The following is a 15,274-nucleotide window of genomic DNA, read 5'->3' as shown; positions in this document are numbered from 1 at the left end:
CGTTAACAGCCGATATCTGTATAGAACTGTCTGACTTTGGGGTCGATGGTTTCTTGGTTGCGCGCTAGAACCTCGTGGAGGTCTGCGACGGAGTCTAAACCTGAAAGCACCAGTCCTCGGCTGCTCATCACACGGGACAGCATGGAGTAGAGGTGCCCGTGGGCGAAGACACGGACGGCGCAGGCGTCCAGCTCTGGGATGCTATGTCCCTGCAGTCTGTGAGCAGTAGCCGCAAACGCAAGTTTTAGGGGAAGCTGGACGGCGTCGCTACCTCCGGCAGACTGGAGTCTTGTTGGATAGATGGGAAACGTCCCGTAGTTGGGCAGGTGCACGATAGGAACCTGCTTCACGGATTGCGCCTCCCAGAAGGCCATTTCAGGAGAGGACTTGAAAGGTTGAAAGCTGAAAACGGTCTGTGGTCCAGAGTGTTCGCACCCACTCCTCTGGCACCGTTGGGAACCCTGACTCCGTCGAGGATGAGCGACCTGGTGGTCATGACGTGGCAGTTCTTGCAAAGCGTGAGATGTGCGACGGAGGCGTTCAGTGCCTTGTAGATGAGCTTCGGCCCTGAGAGCTCATCGATCTTTCGCGCGTTCATTGCGTCCGCTTCGTGGTTGGTGGCAAAAACGACGGTGGGGCACTTTAACGGCCGGTTCACCAGCAGATACCGTAGATCGGAAGCCGATGGCCCTTCGCCCCGACGGAGGAGTTCCAGGTGCTGGCAGAATATAGGGTCAGCCGCCGCTCTGTAGTTGTGACGCATGTTGATGACCGCTCGGACGGCAGCCCACGACTGCGCTTCGAACGCCCATCCATGAAGCGCCGCGTCGACCGGCTCTGTGTGTAGCCTTACATAACCTTACCCAGTTGGAAAAAATCGCCTACGAAAACCATCTGCAAGCCTCCAAACCACTGATCCTTCACGTTTCTAGCAAAACGGGCCACGTAGTCAGCTAAATCCAACAGCCTGGCTGACAGCATTGACACTTCGTCCACGACGACTAGGTCACAGTTTTGAAGGCGTGTACGCACGTGGGAATCAGTCGTAATGTCCCTGGCTTCGGTGGCGAGCTCCGTGGAAGACCCGACGCTGAAAGTGGATGGTTGCAAGACCTACTCCACAAGTCTTCCGAAGAATACAGAATGGAAGGTGGCCTTGTCCTGCAGAAGCATTGCTGCTGACGAGGTGGCTCCACATGCAATCACCCGCAGAGAACAACTTTCCAACACAGTGCTTACAAGGCGAGTCTTGCCGCTGCCGCCCCCACCCGTAACAAGCGTGCTTAACCGTTTGTTAACGACTAAGTCATGTGCGAACGCTTCGTCAGCAGTAAGATCAGGAGTTTTAACAAAAATGCGTTCGTGGAGCATTAATTTTAGCCGGTATTAATACAACCATGAACACGAACGCGGTGACACTAATCAGACCACTTGTCTGAGCGGTGACGGTGGAGAGCTTCTTTCAGATAGGCGAGAACAGACCGCCGGGGCGGTCTCCCGCTTGTAGTGTCCGACGTTGCGTCCGTGTCCGAGTCGGAATCGCTGCTTGATTCTGACTGGGAGGGAATCGTGTACAACTGTGATCTGGCCAACGACGAATCGTGGAAGGTGCCGCATGGAGACAACGCCCGGTGGGCTTTCATCGGTGGACTGCTTAAAATAATATCTCTTGTTGTCTTGAAAAGGCATAAAACTCTGACGAAATCTGACATAGCTTCAGTGGTCGCATGCGTGAATAAAACAGGAGATCCGTCGTCAGTGCGAATCACAACAGCGTTTTGCATGCAAGACGCTGGCGTAACACCGGGATGCCAGTGACAATTGATCCAGAATGTCAAACGTGTGACGTTCATCGCTCTTGCGGGGCTGGTTGACGGGCTTATTAGTACTGAATACGTGCCTTCGTTCACCACCAGACACAATCTACCAAGGTCTACGCGAAGTACAGCATCCATTCCCCTGACCTCCGTTATGACATCAGCGTCCAATTCGGATGTCGTTCTCCAATCACAAGGGTATGTCTCCCGATGAGGGCTCCTCTTCTCAGGCATGCCAACGCTGTGGAGGCGAGTGAACACGACATGGGTTTTTACGCCTCGAGTAAATCTCCGTTGTAGGTGCTCTTGACGGAGTTCCCGACAGACTTGGTTAAAGATTCCAACTCTTGAAGCTTCTTCCGCGAACCCTTCTCTATCTGATAAACTGTGTCGTGGTGCCAGATCGAGCGGCCTCTCGGATGAATCCAAACGCAGGTATCTGTCGAACTTCCGAACTGCTAAGCGGATTCGTAGCTGTCGCAGGTGGTCTAGCATGCGGACTGAAATGATGGATAACCTCTGGTAATCATGCCAGAACGAAAGTCCTCACAACCGAGAACAGCTAATGTTGTATAAAATTCAACACGTCAAGATGCGTCTTGACGTGGCTCTATGGTTGTTGTCTTGGGTAAGAGCATTTCCATCTATTGCTGTCTTAGGAATCGACGACAACCAAAGAGCTACCCTTCCTGACCAGGCGGCTCTACAAGACACCACCGGAAAGTCCATATCACAAGTTCTGGGTACCAGGTCTGTCGTTGTGTTTAGATATGGCACCTGGTCGGACCTTGTTGCAGCCCCTCAGCTGCAGAATGTGTCCTCGTTCTCGCCAGGCTCTGACGATTACATTCGCGCGACGAGTCAAAACAAGGCAGCTACCTCTGCAGCGGCAGACTTCAAAAAACATATGATGGAGCATCACTACATGGACTACAGCCATTGGACAAAAGATCAGGTCAATCCTGGCATGTACGGTATAATCGGATCGTTCGTGGAGGGTGGTTCGCAGCCACCTGCACTGTTCGATGCTGACTTCGTGGGGACGACTGGAGCGGCTACGGAGAATGATGGTCGCGCACTTACAAACGTGTTGGGAGTCTGCGCCCTCGAAGGAGCACTCGTCTTCCATGTTACTGGGAGGTCGGAGGATCTCTACAGCCTCAGATGCATAGGCGACCCTGCAATCTGCGAACCAATCAACTCGCGAGAGTTCGTGATGGTGCAAGAAGTCCACTGTCCTAGTCCCATCAGCAAAATGCTGGTGGTTCTAGATAATGGACGCTGGCTGCTGCTTGGTGACCCAGCAGTGAAGAAGTACAAAGGCCAGGTGGTGTCAAATGACGCCTTGCCGCCTGAGATCGCAAGTCATCTTACGGGCGAGGGTTCTCTGGTCTCCCTAGCTGGTAATGCGGGGGCACTATGCCTTGTAGCGATATCATCATTCGCCTTCGCCCTAGGTCTACCCGAGTTTGGGGGGGAAGCGGAAGCAGTGAACTCCGTACTGAATGTGGCCGTGAACGAGCATGGATTTGCATTACTTCGCAACAACTTGAAGGTGGTGTCTTGGGGCAGCTACACCATGGCTGGCTCAACGGTGCCAATTTCTTGGACAAACAAGGACGTGCCGGCATCGATTAGAGACGGAGTCGAAGGAGCCGACATGGTCAAAACCATCATAGGGCGATACCACTGCTTTGCGGCAATCAGCACACAGGGCCATGTCAGCACCTGGGGCGCCGGTGAAGACTTATTTTGCACGGAACAGGCCCTGTCGAGCCCAACCATGACGAGCTTCCAGCAGACGGCCAGCGAGCTCGGCAACAATGTTCGCTCCGTGTTCATTAACCGCGGCGCTCTACTCGCTGTTAAGAAAAACGGTGACGTGGTAACCTGGGGCCAGCACCGGTACGGAGGGGAGGTACCAACGGACATTATTTGGGTGAGTCTTCGCTGTCAGCCAAACAGAAATTAGTCGAGATCGACGTCGAGCGAGTTCGCACTACGGAGGGGGCTTTTCTCGTTTGTCGAACGGATAGGGCTTGCTTCGTTTTCGGTCTGACAGGCGGGGGCCTGGAGGGCCGCGGAGGCCAAGACGAGTTCGTCGGACCGCTTATCCAAGCCGACATCCAACTCCAGGAGGGATCCGACATGATTTTTGCGGCTTCCAATGCGAAGTACACGGCAATATGGAACGGCAAAATGGAAACTGTGCTGAGTCACGTCCCGGGTCTGGGGCTGCCGCTCCCCGAAGAGGTGCAGAGACTAGCGCCAACCTTCGCTCACGTATTGATCGTGATGGGACGCAAGTGCGTGCTCTCAGATTGGAGGCCGCTTGGCGTTTGTTCGGCACGTTGTGGCGGGGGGAGCCTGTCCTACGACAGACACGTCGTCGACCCAGGTGTGAATGTTCTGTGTGACGAGCCGATCGTAAAGACGGAAGCGTGCCACATCCAACCCTGTCCTCGTGATACAGACGTGAGACGTGGACAAACCAAACACAGTTCGAATTCGAGGACGCTCTCCGCTCTCCGAAATTTATAGGCGCTGTGCTGGCTGCCTCGGGTGGAGTGGTCGTGTTTGGAGGGCTTGTATCGTTCGTCTACTCGAAAATTACCGAAAGGCGGGTCGAGGAGTTGGAATGACAAAAGATTCACACAATTTCGAAATCGAGTTTTATGATATAGGATTGATGGGTCCCGTTCCTTTCTGTGGGAAGCGAAGTTTGTTCAGAGACCTTGGAGACTTAAGGTGGAACCCCAAGAGCGCGTGGGGCTTCGCCCTGCTGCTTATCGCGATGTCGATACTCGTGTACCTCGTTGTTTGCGCCATCGTGGTCGTAGCCCAAGCTACTAGGCGCCGGCATCGCGCGCCTGCTGTGATGTGACGTGTGGCAAATTCATCAATATGAGGCAACGAAGGCAAGGAGACGACGACGTCACGTCATCTCACACCGAGCCCGACTCTCCCATAGCGGTGAGCGACAACGAACTTCCCAACCTGGCCACTGACGCTACCGGCGAGGCACGCGAAAAAGTGCGGATGAATTTCGCGGTGAGGGTCGTGTATACCTTTTACTGGTTGTTCGGGTACTTTGGAATCGTGTGGGCAGGCCACTTTTACCTCGCCATCATGGTGCATGTATTGGCCGTGTTAATGTTCAGGGAAATCCTGAGTCTGAAGAGAAGTGTAGAGAAGGACAAGACCCTTCCACTTTACTTCTCTCTTCGGTGGTACTTCTACGTGCTCACGGTCTGTGGAGCGAATCACAGATACCTGTTGGCTTTGTTGTCGGCTCTGGAGAGGCGCTGGTCTGGAGCAGCAGTCTTCAGACCTTGCGTTGAGTGGACTGAGATTCACTTCTCCATGGTGATATTTATTCTCTATCTGCTAGGCTTCGTTACATTCATCTTGACTCTGAGGCGGTTCTCCCTCAGGTATCAGATGCAACAATTCGGGATTCTTATCCTCACTCTGCTGTTCGTGGTGTGTCCGACTGCGACTTTCGTCGGTCTCATATACACCGGCATATACTGGTTCTTTGTAGCGAGTGGATGCGTAATCACGAACGACATCTTCGCCTACCTTTTCGGAATTAACTTTGGCCGGACCCGCCTGCTGCTTATATCTCCGAAGAAGACTGTCGAGGGCTTTATTGGCGCGTCGTTAGTGACTCCAATATTCGCTCTGGGAGTTGGTAGTCTGCTGACGATGTTTCCACATTTCGTCTGCCCAGCCAACGAGATCGAACTGGTGCCCTTTCAGTTTCATAGTGCTTGCGAACTCCACCCCGTCTTCCAGTGGCAGCAATTCCACCTGGGCCTCTCTTACTTCCGACCTTCCTGGGTGAACGACATGCCGTGTAAGGTGCTGGTTCGCGTCTCATGCAGTTCACAGCGTGGAATTCTCCTTCTGGGCGATGCCGATACACTTCCACCTCGTCGTGCTATCTCTGTTCGCTTCGATATTCGCCCCCTTTGGAGGCTTTTTCGCGTCGGCGTTTAAGCGTGCGATCCACGCAAAGGATTTTGGCGACAGCATTCCTGGACATGGTGGTATTGCAGACCGATTCGACTGTCAGCTGATCATGACCATTTTCACGTACATCTACGTGAAAACGTGAGCAGATTGCAGGTAAATCACACAGGTTCATTTTCCGATCTACCAGCGGTGTGACTTCCGTTGATGCGTTGTTGAGTGCTATCCACCGCCTGTCTTCATCAGATCAAGCTCTACTTCTGACTGAGTTGACGAAGACAGTGGTGTCTTCAACAGTGTAAATGAATGTCCATGACAACCGGGCAACACTTAAGGTGAAGTTCATCAGCTACTTCTGACGTAGTTGACGAAGACGGCAGTGTCTTCAACTGTTTAAATAGCATGACAACCGGACAAATACTCGAGATTGCTCATTACGACCGGCCGACAGATGGGCCCGGCGCTGGGACCAGGAAGCGTGGCGGCACCACGCGTCTCTTGACGGGCTGGGGACGCCTCCCCACCGTTGGCACCGGCGACGCCTGCGGCGGCGAAGGCTGGCCTGCAGTCATCGTTGGCGGCAGTTGCTGCCTGGGAACGGCCTTCGACTGGTAGTAGGCCCCCTGAAAAATCTTGGAAGCTATGGTCGTCGGATCGTCCGGCCATGTCTGACTGGTGCCAGGGCCCTGCAAGGGCCGGATTTCTGGGGAGTCCTCAGTGAAGTGCGTCGGTGGAATCTGCGGAAACCGGTGTTTGCGAACTCGTTTCCCAACCTCGAGTGGTCCCAGAACCAGTTCCATTGGCCACTCAACGTCCCAGGCTTTAGGGGGGAGCATACTCCGGTGACGCCTCTTGGCCTTGCGCCTCGTTTCGTTCGACAACCGCACCAGCTCTTGTTGCGCGTGGCGCAACTCATGCACAGTCTCATTGATTGAGATGCACGCTTGGTTCTTACGTCTGGCTAACTCCTCCAGTAAATTGGAGTTGCGTTCCACCAGCTTGTCTCTTTCGGAGCGAATCTCCTGGATACGACTGATTGCAGTTTCATGTTGCAGCTGCAGTTCTCTCCTTTGTGTCTTTACCGTGGCCAAGTCAGACATGTAGACGTCCATTACGGAGTTGAGTGCGTCCTTGTCTGGCGTATGCTGAGTTGGCAGCCATCCGCTTTCCCAAACGACTCCCGACGCCCGCCGTCCGGTCTCAGCGCGCTCCACGTCAAGCATCCGCTGTGACAGCGAGACCCGGGCTTCCAGCTGCTTCTTGACGGAACTAATTCTCTCCATATAGGCGTCAGTCTTTCCAGTCTCCTGGACATGGAGATTAAGTCTTTGTTGAACGCGGCCCATAAGCTTAAGGCTTGTGATGAGGTCCTCCAACAAGGCTGTCCCGGCGAAGGACTCGGGCACGCCGCTGTCATCGACAAGGCAAGGCAACAGCGGTAGGGGTGGAGGCTTCAAAGCCTTTAGTTGCTTGCGTAGCTCTATTCCCTCCTGTAGTGTGGACACAGGCGCAATATGACCGATTGGAATGTGCTGCGGCTTGAGTTCAAGTGGACAACCACTGATGACAGTCTGTCCTAATGACACGCTGAGGAAGCAACTGACTCTGGCGAAGCCCTCGGGTACACAGCACTCCACCAGCAGAGAAGTGCCCATCTTCACCGTTCCCACATGCTTCACGCCGCCTAACCCTGAAACTACAAAGGGAACCTTAGCTGCCGGAAGGACGTTGTGCCACCGGTCCTCGGCGAGCACCTCGAAATAGGTCCACTCACCTTCTTTTATGTGAATGTCACCTACAAGTCTGCAGTGGGCTGGAAACGCGGGGCCAGGCCGAACATCCACTCGCGCGGTCTTCAGCAAGTGCGGTCCGAGCCAACAGGACACCTGGTGACCTCCGGCAGTCACCGGCGTCCACACTGATGTGGCTGCTCTCTCTGCCTTGTGATATCTGAGAAAAAGCACGTTGTCTGTGTGTGACTGAATCCACTGGAGACGAACGCTCTCATCCATTGGCAGCTCGTGCTCAATGAAGACCGTCGTTACCTTTACGGACTCTGGAACGTCAACTAGAGCTCCAGTTACTGCCGAAAACATCACCCACTTCATTTCATGACGCTGGCCACATATGGCAGCGTCAGCGCTGAACAGCTGGCATGTGGGGATGGTTTCAATCCGATCAGCCCTGGAAGCGACGAAGACGCCCTCCTCCAGCAACTGTCTGTTCATGACCAGCCACCTACCCGAGCCTCCTCCTCTGCGAGGTTTCCGTACTCGAGAATGGTTTGTGAACGGACATGCTGACATGTGGGGAGGCTCTTCTGGTGAGTCAGCAAATCGCATAGAGCGCCCTCCGCTTCGGTTGACCCTACGACGTCGTAGAATTCCATAGGAAGAGCCGGCGGAGCGCGCGTCTCTGAGAGCGGCGTCTCTGCGATCACCGAGAGCGGCTTGGCTTGAGGATAAGCTGCTGCCTTTCGTCTGAGGTTGTCTGTCGCTCGTTTCATAGGAGCCAAGAGTCCCTGTTTGATGTTTAACGACGGTTCGGGAAACTCCATAGGTGCGTCTGGTGGCTGGATTCTCACTCGGACGGGACCTCCACGTCGCTTCTCTTCTACGTCATCTGGATCGGGGCTTTTCTCAGTACTGAGATACAATTGAGGCATTACGGCAAATCAGTCAGAGAATATCCTCTTCCGGCAACGGAAGAACATGCCGGTTTTCACTCGGCCGACCCGTGAAGGACAACTGCCTCGAGTGTGCCGGCTGCGGCCACATATGGCGCAGCTCGGTGTCGGATCCTTCAGAACAGGCGGCTCGCAACAGGAATGACCGACCTCACCACAGGCGATACAGGTGACCTTGCCAGCGGATTCGGTATTGTGGTAGAACGTATTGAAGCACTCGTCCTCAGAGTGACCTCGGTAGTGACACGCAGTGCAGACAACGTCTGCGTTTTCACAGGATGCCACCTCATGGTCCCGACGGAGGCAGCGGAAGCACACCCGGATCACGCAACTTCGGTGATCCGGGTGTTCAGTAAAACAGAAAGGACACTCAGCAACTCGACGAAGCGGCTTCACCTGCCACGTATCGTTCCACAGAGCGACATCCACCGTGCTCAGCGCTTGAGAGGCGCTACGGAGTTGTTGGCGGTAGGCATCACTTGCGCCGCGGGTGTCGAGATGCACGAAATATCGTGTTCGTGGCGTCAACCAAAAATTCCGATCGGCGTTGACTTCAGCAACACACTGCTGATATTGGGAGTCAGTATCGGCAGCTAAACTGGCATCGGAGGAGTCTAAAGCGGTCTTCATCTCATCGATGGCGGTGTCGATCTGAGCATCCACCATCACCTTCAAAGGCTTGGGCTTTTCCAAGCGTTGTCGCTTGGTCGATGGTTCGGTGTCCTTCCCCTTCGTCCTTTTCCGTCGGCGGACGTTCTTAGCAAGGGCATTCCTCCCTACCGGAAGCGCCTGGGGGTCGGGGTCAGGGTTGGCACACATCACCTGTGGAACCAACCGACCATCTTTGGATGCAACTGAAGAGGTCACGCCGTTTCTTGTCTGAATGGCAGCCGTCGTTGGTGTCCCTGTCGCGTCCGCTTCAGCGAGCTTCCTCTTCAAACGACCAAGGCGGCGGCGAGACGGTTTCTCCGGTAGCTCTAGTACCTCTACCTTCTTAGCTTTCTTGATGGCATCGTTGTTCTTCCGTGTTCGTTTTGGAGCGTCAGGGGCAGGAGTTTCGTCAACCTGGGCATTCTTCTTCTTACCCAGTTTCTGTCGAACCATCCAAAACCATAATTCACGTTTATTCAGAGCCGTGCCAGCACAGCAGCGTCCTCAACCTCAATGCAGTAGGTGTCACAGAGCTCCTTTTTACGGGATATCACCTCTGAGAGGAGAGCACGCGTTTCCTCGCGAGATATTCCCCAGTTGCATAGCTGTGATAGTATGGCTACAGGACCAGCGTGATTGGGACTCAAAACGGCTTCTCGTCGTAAGAATGGGAGGATCGTGCCCCTGAGAAATTCTTCACTTGGTGGAAATTGCTCCATCATCCAGCAGAAGTGCGCCCAGGGATGGTACGCATGAGGGTAGCTGGAGCAGATTACGCTAATGAACCGCAGTTCTGAGGCCCAAACGTTGGGGCAATCAGCGTGAAACTTCCGAAGGTACCACAGACGAGTTTGCCAGCACTCTTCACTCTTTGGATGAACCACCTGCACCTCTTGAAGCCAGAGAAGTTTACCTGGAGTAGCCAGCTGTCTCCACTCGAGCCATTTATCAACTGACGATGCGCAGACGATGAGATCTCGTTCAAGAGTTAAAAGGCACATTATGAGCAAGTCGCTCCTCAAGAAGCAACGTCTAAAGAAACAACTGCCGAAGGAGTTCAAGAAGCTGAAGGAGAAGGCAGGCAAGAAGTTGAAGCCTTCGAGCCGGACCCGCACTGAAATCCACGAGAAGACCGTGGCCGTCTTGCGTCAAAACATTCACGAAAAAGCGCAGCCCACCACCGGATTCGTTTTCCAACAGTTTCTGCGTCAGTTGGGGCATCCACGAGACGACACAAGACTAGCGAATCTGCAAGGAGCGATGGCCTTCCTCCAGAAGGGGCAGGTGGACGTGTCGCAGAACTTGGGACCGGTAGTCGCGTCGTCGCTGCCCTTGCTGACAGACGACATGGCCGATATAAGAAACACTGTGGTGGAACTCCACTCTTTTTTGATGAGGAATTCCACATTACAGCATGCCAAGGTATTTTTCCCGGTGTTGGGGCGACATCTGTGGAGTGCCCTTACGCACCTGTGCGCCGGCGTACAGTCTACTGCCTTGAGGTACCTGGTTATCCTGGCATCCATCAAGCCTGAAATATTCCAATGCCCTGTGACGGAAGGGAAGACCACTGTAACCTTTGGCAGCCGAGTAATAGACCATCTTCTACGACATATCTCTAAACAGGCCAAGTCCATTCGCTCGCCGCTTTATCCGCTACAGACTCAGTTACTGGTAAAGCTGGTGCAGTTGGACGAGATGTCGAGCCAGCAGACGTGCGAGGCGACAACGCTAGGGTCGAGCTTCAATCCATCCGCAGTGTCTGGCGTGTTGGACTACTTTGATCGACCTTTTGCCGCCTCGGCCGTGTTCAGGTCAGTCAGCTCGTGTGGAACCTCATGGGACCGCGGACAGCTTTTGGATCTGCTACCCTACTTGAGTACGACTGCGCGGAAGAAAATTGTATCATCGTTGACTTAAATTCGTTCGCTCTCATTGTTTGGCGCGGTAGCTCTTACTGTTGACTTAATAACACATAAACTAAATTGCCAACTCGCCATAGAGGTCGTCGCCGCAGCACATCTGACAACCACAACAGCAGAGATCACATGGCAGGAGTCCTGTGTGTTTCTTCTTGGGGATCAACCCCATCTGCTTTTCAGGCACCTTACCTAGGCAGAGGTTATGCTCGTCCACCTCCTCGCCCAGACAACACGCGAATGTTCCCCTAGGCGGCGTGGCAGCCCGCTGGGCTTCGGCTCGGTAGCCGTGGTAGTTGTGGGCCCTGGCTGCGGCCCACATCGTCGTTTCGTGGGCTTCGTTCCGCTTCTGTTTATCAGTGTCGAAGTGCTGCTGGCGTTCGAGAGCAGCTTTCTTCTCCTTGTCAGCAAGCCGGTCGGCTCTCTCGGCCACCAGCTGGTCCTGTTTGCGAGCCCGCTTCTTGTCGAGCTTGTTGCGACGTTTGTCAACGTCCTCCAACAAAATTTCCAGTTCACGAACGAGCTTCTCAGCGGCGATACGGTCTTCCCTTACCGCATCGCATGTCTTAACGCACTCGGAGTAGTCCTGCTTGACTCGCTTAACCTTGTCAGCGCCCTTAGCAGCATGCTTTGATAAGGTCTTCGCCTTGGTGCAGAGGTCAAGGCCAGTGGTCACCTGGGCAGCGAGGTCAGGGTTGTTGGGATGGCTGTCGGCGATATCTTTCGCACTGTAGTATAGATTCTTGCACTTGAAGGCAGCCTTGTCAGCGCGCAACGCATCAGCATCGGCACAAAGTCGAGCTACGTCCTTGGCGTGGCCCTCGGCGGCCTTTTTTTCGGCAACAGCGGCCTTGTAACTCTGTTGGGTGCTGTCGAGAGCAGCTGCGGCGACGTTAGGATGGACGGCGGCTTCGGCTTGGTCTTGTGCGACTTTACACGCATCAGCCGCAGCACTCGCACGGTCCGCTGCCTGAGCAGCGGCCATCGCGTGTGCTGCAATGGAGGGGTCATCAGGCGCTTCTCTCGCGTTCTTGTGGGCTCTCTTACCAACGTGAGCGGCCTTCGCCGCCTCTTCGGCGGCTTTCGCAGCCAGATCGTGAACCTGCTCGCGAATCTTCTCAAGGTGCTCGCGATCTTTGCTACACAGAGATCGTTGGGTCGACGAAGAGGAAGACGACGAGGAGGATGAAGAAGAAGAAGAAGAAGAGGAAGACTTCCTGGAAGGCGTCTTCTGCGAGAGGGGAGGGAGGTCACTAACGGCGGATTTGACAGGCTGATTATCAGATGAGCTGAAGGAGGGTACGTTCCGGCTAGCGGTGGGCTTCGTGCTTCGGGGATTCGCACTTTTGGGGGACGGTTCGATCTCCTCAATGTCATTGAAGAAACGTACAGACAGCTGGGGCGCTATAAGCACTGCCTTTTGACCCTTGGTCGACAGGAATCTGGTCTCGCCGGTGATGGGGTTTCGTTTGAGCTCACCGTTCCTGTAGTATCCCCACACATTGATAGACGTGGATCCCACAACCTCTTTGTTCTCAGCGTTGACGATATCAACTTGCAAGACCTGCTCGTTGCAGTAACGGAACGTAAGGTGCTCATCCCACTTCATGACGGTGTCCTTGATTTCTACAGGGGACGTCTCGTGCACGCCGTCATCCTCCTGGGCGTCAGGTACCTGCCCCTCATTCAGGGAGACTCGAACGAGAACATTTTTGCCCACGAGAGATGGACAGATCTCTGACAAGCGAGAGGGGGAGACGCGACAGTAGCGATGAGCTCGCTCGGGGACCTCGATCTGTACGATCCGGCCGTTGATCTTAGTTCCGTTCTTGCAGAGGATCTCCCCTTCCCAGCCTTCAGGATCCTTTAACTGGTCGTTATTCAGGCTGATACTGCCCATGTCGACCTCTGGGACGACACGGAAGTCGTCCTCGTCGTCGTAGTCCTCTTCCACTCCGTGGCGTACGTGGAACTGGACTTCTCCTGCTCCGTCATCTTCCATGCACCATGAAGCGTGCCAGTGTCCTTCGGAAGATGGCACCACAGGGAAGGTCTCGCCCTCCTCGTCCCCAAGCTCCGTCTTTACCCACATGATGGTGCTTGTGGACGGGATCGGGGGGATGTCCGTCACATTAAAGATAGTGATGTCGTAGAAGAACCGCGGCATTGTAAATGACTAATATTGCATGTATGTGAGCTATAACCGCTCAGCGTGGAACAACAGTAGTTGCGCCCAGCCCGGCTCTTCGGGGTACTGCTTTGCAAGGGCTTCTTGGACCCGATCCATGGCACTCCGGTTCAAAGTGGTGTTTGGGAACTCGAAGTCTCGGCAAGCCATTCTGTGGATGTGCACATCCACTGGGACCGTATCAAACCCGAATGAATAAAGCAGAACGCAGTCTGCTACCTTTTGACCCACACCAGGCAACTTCATAAGGTAGGTACGCGCGTCCGACAGAGGCATGGAGAAGGGACAGTGCAAGTCAACAGTACCCGATCTCAGGATTTCAGATGTACCGACAACGTATTTCGATCGAAATCCGAATGCCTTAGCTTTGAGAGTTTCCTCGGAAATTGCCGCCAGAGTCTCGACAGAGGGAAAGGGGTGCCAGGCGCGACCTAGCGCCTTGACGGGCGTAGAATGCTGTTTCAGTTTGTGCACGAGAGAAGTGATGCGCCTCACGTTGTTGAGCGAAGAAAGTATGAAAGCGAAAAGACACTCCAGCGGCTCTTGCCTGAGCAACCTCAAGCCTTTGCAACGCGCCAGAGCCGCTGAGTGGGCGGCATTCAAAGGATTCCAGCGGGGGCATTCGACATCCAGTCGGAAGAACTTGAACAGATCACTGTGTAGGCACGTCGATGCACTTGTGAGAGACGCGTACTGGATACCGTCATTCTCCCTTAAAGCCACCAAACAAGACCCAATGAATCCCACCCAACATGCACTGCCACCAATGTCGATTTCCTCCCAAGAGAAGATCTGTCCAGACTGTAGCGTCACTGACAGGGAAATTGCCTCGTGTGTCAACCTCGACCAGGAAATCGGCATTTGGGATGGATAAAGAGAAAGGGCGCCAGCCCGACCACAAAAAATACCGCAAGGACAAGCCGTGGGACACAGACGATGTCGACAAGTGGGAAGTTAAGCCCTTCACCGAGGAGGACAACCCCAACGGTCTCCTTGAGGAATCCGAGTTCGTGATTATGTTTCCCAAGTATCGGGAGAAGTATCTGAAGGAAATGTGGCCTCAGCTAGAGGCGTTCATGGCCGAATTTCGGCTGGAAGTCCATCTGGATCTGGCGGAGGGTACTGTGAAGGTTTCCAACACCAAGAAGACGTTTGACCCTTACGCCATCATAAAGGGCCGCGACCTACTGAAGCTGGTATCCAGAAGTGTTCCCTTCGTGCAGGCGAAGAAGGTGATGGAGGACAACACATTCTGCGACGTCATACGGATATCAGGCTACGTCCGGAACAAGGCGAGATTCGTAAACAGGCGGCAAAGGTTGCTCGGCCCCAACGGCTCGACTCTAAAGGCAATCGAGTTGCTGACGGAATGTTACGTACTGGTCCAGGGTAATACTGTGTGCGTCTTGGGAACACTCAAGGGCATTAAGCTTTGTCGACGAATTGTTGTGGATTGTATGAAGAACGTACACCCGGTATACCACGTGAAGGAGCTTATGATCAAGCGCGAGCTCGAGAAGGATGAGACGCTCAAGAACGAGAACTGGGATCGATTCCTGCCGCAGTTTCGAAAAAGGGTAACTGCCAAGCGAGCCAAGAAAAAAATAGCCAAGAAGCGCGAGAAGGCAGTATTCCCCCCTCTGCCGACGCCGAGGAAGGAAGATTTGCTCATGGCTACAGGTGAGTACTTCCTCGCTGACGGCGGCAAGCGAGGTCAGCAGATTCTCCAGAGCGAGAAGAAGAAAACTCAAGGAGTGCACAAGGTGCGAAAAGCATCCAAATGATACGTAGACCGTGCACAGAGGTTCTTTCCTCGATTTTGTGGTTGAACACATCTCCAACGAAAACATTAAGGCCCCTCCCAGAAGGCGATAAACACAGGCCGGAAGTTGCAGCGTCTCAATACTCTCTAATGGAGTTCAGGAACTACGCCAATTAAGGTCAACCGCAAGTTACTCGACATCAGTGGGACGAGTTGATCCGGTTTTCCGCCACCATGCGTAAGCGTGAGCGTGTGTTAAAAATCGTCAGTGTGGCG

The 15,274-nt window shown here is 54.1% G+C and overlaps 9 protein-coding genes across 15 annotated transcripts; 4 read left to right on the top strand and 5 right to left on the bottom strand.

Annotated features, from left to right (window-relative positions):
- Positions 1–2: 2 nt before the first annotated feature.
- Positions 3–1,371, bottom strand: KVP17_000754 (uncharacterized protein; the record flags this gene model as incomplete). Of its 2 annotated transcripts, XM_068515546.1 has the most annotated exons (4): positions 3–413; positions 440–837; positions 864–1,090; positions 1,118–1,371. In XM_068515546.1, 4 exons carry the CDS (start codon positions 1,369–1,371, stop codon positions 3–5), a joined length of 1,290 nt encoding a protein of 429 aa, XP_068378741.1.
- Positions 1,372–2,409: 1,038 nt separating this feature from the next.
- On the top strand, positions 2,410–4,459 carry KVP17_000753 (uncharacterized protein; the record flags this gene model as incomplete). Of its 2 annotated transcripts, XM_068515543.1 has the most annotated exons (4): positions 2,430–2,445; positions 2,477–3,756; positions 3,783–4,292; positions 4,319–4,459. In XM_068515543.1, 4 exons carry the CDS (start codon positions 2,430–2,432, stop codon positions 4,457–4,459), a joined length of 1,947 nt encoding a protein of 648 aa, XP_068378738.1.
- Positions 4,460–4,721: 262 nt separating this feature from the next.
- On the top strand, positions 4,722–6,094 carry KVP17_000752 (uncharacterized protein; the record flags this gene model as incomplete). Of its 2 annotated transcripts, XM_068515541.1 has the most annotated exons (3): positions 4,722–5,676; positions 5,705–5,933; positions 5,962–6,094. In XM_068515541.1, 3 exons carry the CDS (start codon positions 4,722–4,724, stop codon positions 6,092–6,094), a joined length of 1,317 nt encoding a protein of 438 aa, XP_068378736.1. The 2 variants fall into 2 exon arrangements, with proteins under 2 accessions (XP_068378736.1, XP_068378737.1); XM_068515542.1 differs by lacking the exon at positions 5,962–6,094 and having other exon boundaries at positions 5,705–5,937.
- A 132-nt stretch (positions 6,095–6,226) lies between these two features.
- Positions 6,227–9,582, bottom strand: KVP17_000766 (uncharacterized protein; the record flags this gene model as incomplete). 4 transcript variants are annotated; one of them, XM_068515567.1, is made up of 3 exons in its annotated part: positions 6,227–8,008; positions 8,035–8,414; positions 8,634–9,582. In XM_068515567.1, the coding sequence occupies 3 exons, from the start codon at positions 9,580–9,582 to the stop codon at positions 6,227–6,229; spliced, it is 3,111 nt and encodes a 1,036-aa protein (XP_068378762.1). The 4 variants fall into 4 exon arrangements, with proteins under 4 accessions (XP_068378762.1, XP_068378760.1, XP_068378763.1 ...); XM_068515565.1 differs by lacking the exons at positions 8,035–8,414; positions 8,634–9,582 and having other exon boundaries at positions 6,227–7,900; XM_068515568.1 differs by lacking the exons at positions 6,227–8,008; positions 8,634–9,582 and having other exon boundaries at positions 8,017–8,457.
- Positions 9,583–9,605: 23 nt separating this feature from the next.
- On the bottom strand, positions 9,606–10,130 carry KVP17_000769 (uncharacterized protein; the record flags this gene model as incomplete). The annotated part of the gene is made up of 1 exon (XM_068515573.1): positions 9,606–10,130. One exon carries the CDS (start codon positions 10,128–10,130, stop codon positions 9,606–9,608), a length of 525 nt encoding a protein of 174 aa, XP_068378768.1.
- A 1-nt stretch (position 10,131) lies between these two features.
- KVP17_000763 (uncharacterized protein) lies at positions 10,132–11,049 on the top strand (the record flags this gene model as incomplete). The annotated part of the gene is made up of 1 exon (XM_068515561.1): positions 10,132–11,049. One exon carries the CDS (start codon positions 10,132–10,134, stop codon positions 11,047–11,049), a length of 918 nt encoding a protein of 305 aa, XP_068378756.1.
- Positions 11,050–11,109: 60 nt separating this feature from the next.
- KVP17_000750 (uncharacterized protein) lies at positions 11,110–13,215 on the bottom strand (the record flags this gene model as incomplete). Its single annotated transcript, XM_068515539.1, has 1 exon — positions 11,110–13,215. One exon carries the CDS (start codon positions 13,213–13,215, stop codon positions 11,110–11,112), a length of 2,106 nt encoding a protein of 701 aa, XP_068378734.1.
- A 30-nt stretch (positions 13,216–13,245) lies between these two features.
- KVP17_000768 (uncharacterized protein) lies at positions 13,246–14,097 on the bottom strand (the record flags this gene model as incomplete). The annotated part of the gene is made up of 1 exon (XM_068515572.1): positions 13,246–14,097. The coding sequence occupies one exon, from the start codon at positions 14,095–14,097 to the stop codon at positions 13,246–13,248; it is 852 nt and encodes a 283-aa protein (XP_068378767.1).
- A 5-nt stretch (positions 14,098–14,102) lies between these two features.
- On the top strand, positions 14,103–15,020 carry KVP17_000765 (uncharacterized protein; the record flags this gene model as incomplete). The annotated part of the gene is made up of 1 exon (XM_068515564.1): positions 14,103–15,020. The coding sequence occupies one exon, from the start codon at positions 14,103–14,105 to the stop codon at positions 15,018–15,020; it is 918 nt and encodes a 305-aa protein (XP_068378759.1).
- Positions 15,021–15,274: the final 254 nt, after the last annotated feature.

This window comes from the organism of the source record quoted next, assembly GCF_019968985.1.
Source record: "MAG: Porospora cf. gigantea B chromosome Unknown PgB_NODE_134_length_35068_cov_133.781, whole genome shotgun sequence".
Taxonomy (NCBI): domain Eukaryota; phylum Apicomplexa; class Conoidasida; order Eugregarinorida; family Porosporidae; genus Porospora; species Porospora cf. gigantea B.
The sequence above is the reverse complement of the archived record's forward strand: the minus strand, read 5'-3'. Positions and strand labels throughout refer to the sequence as shown.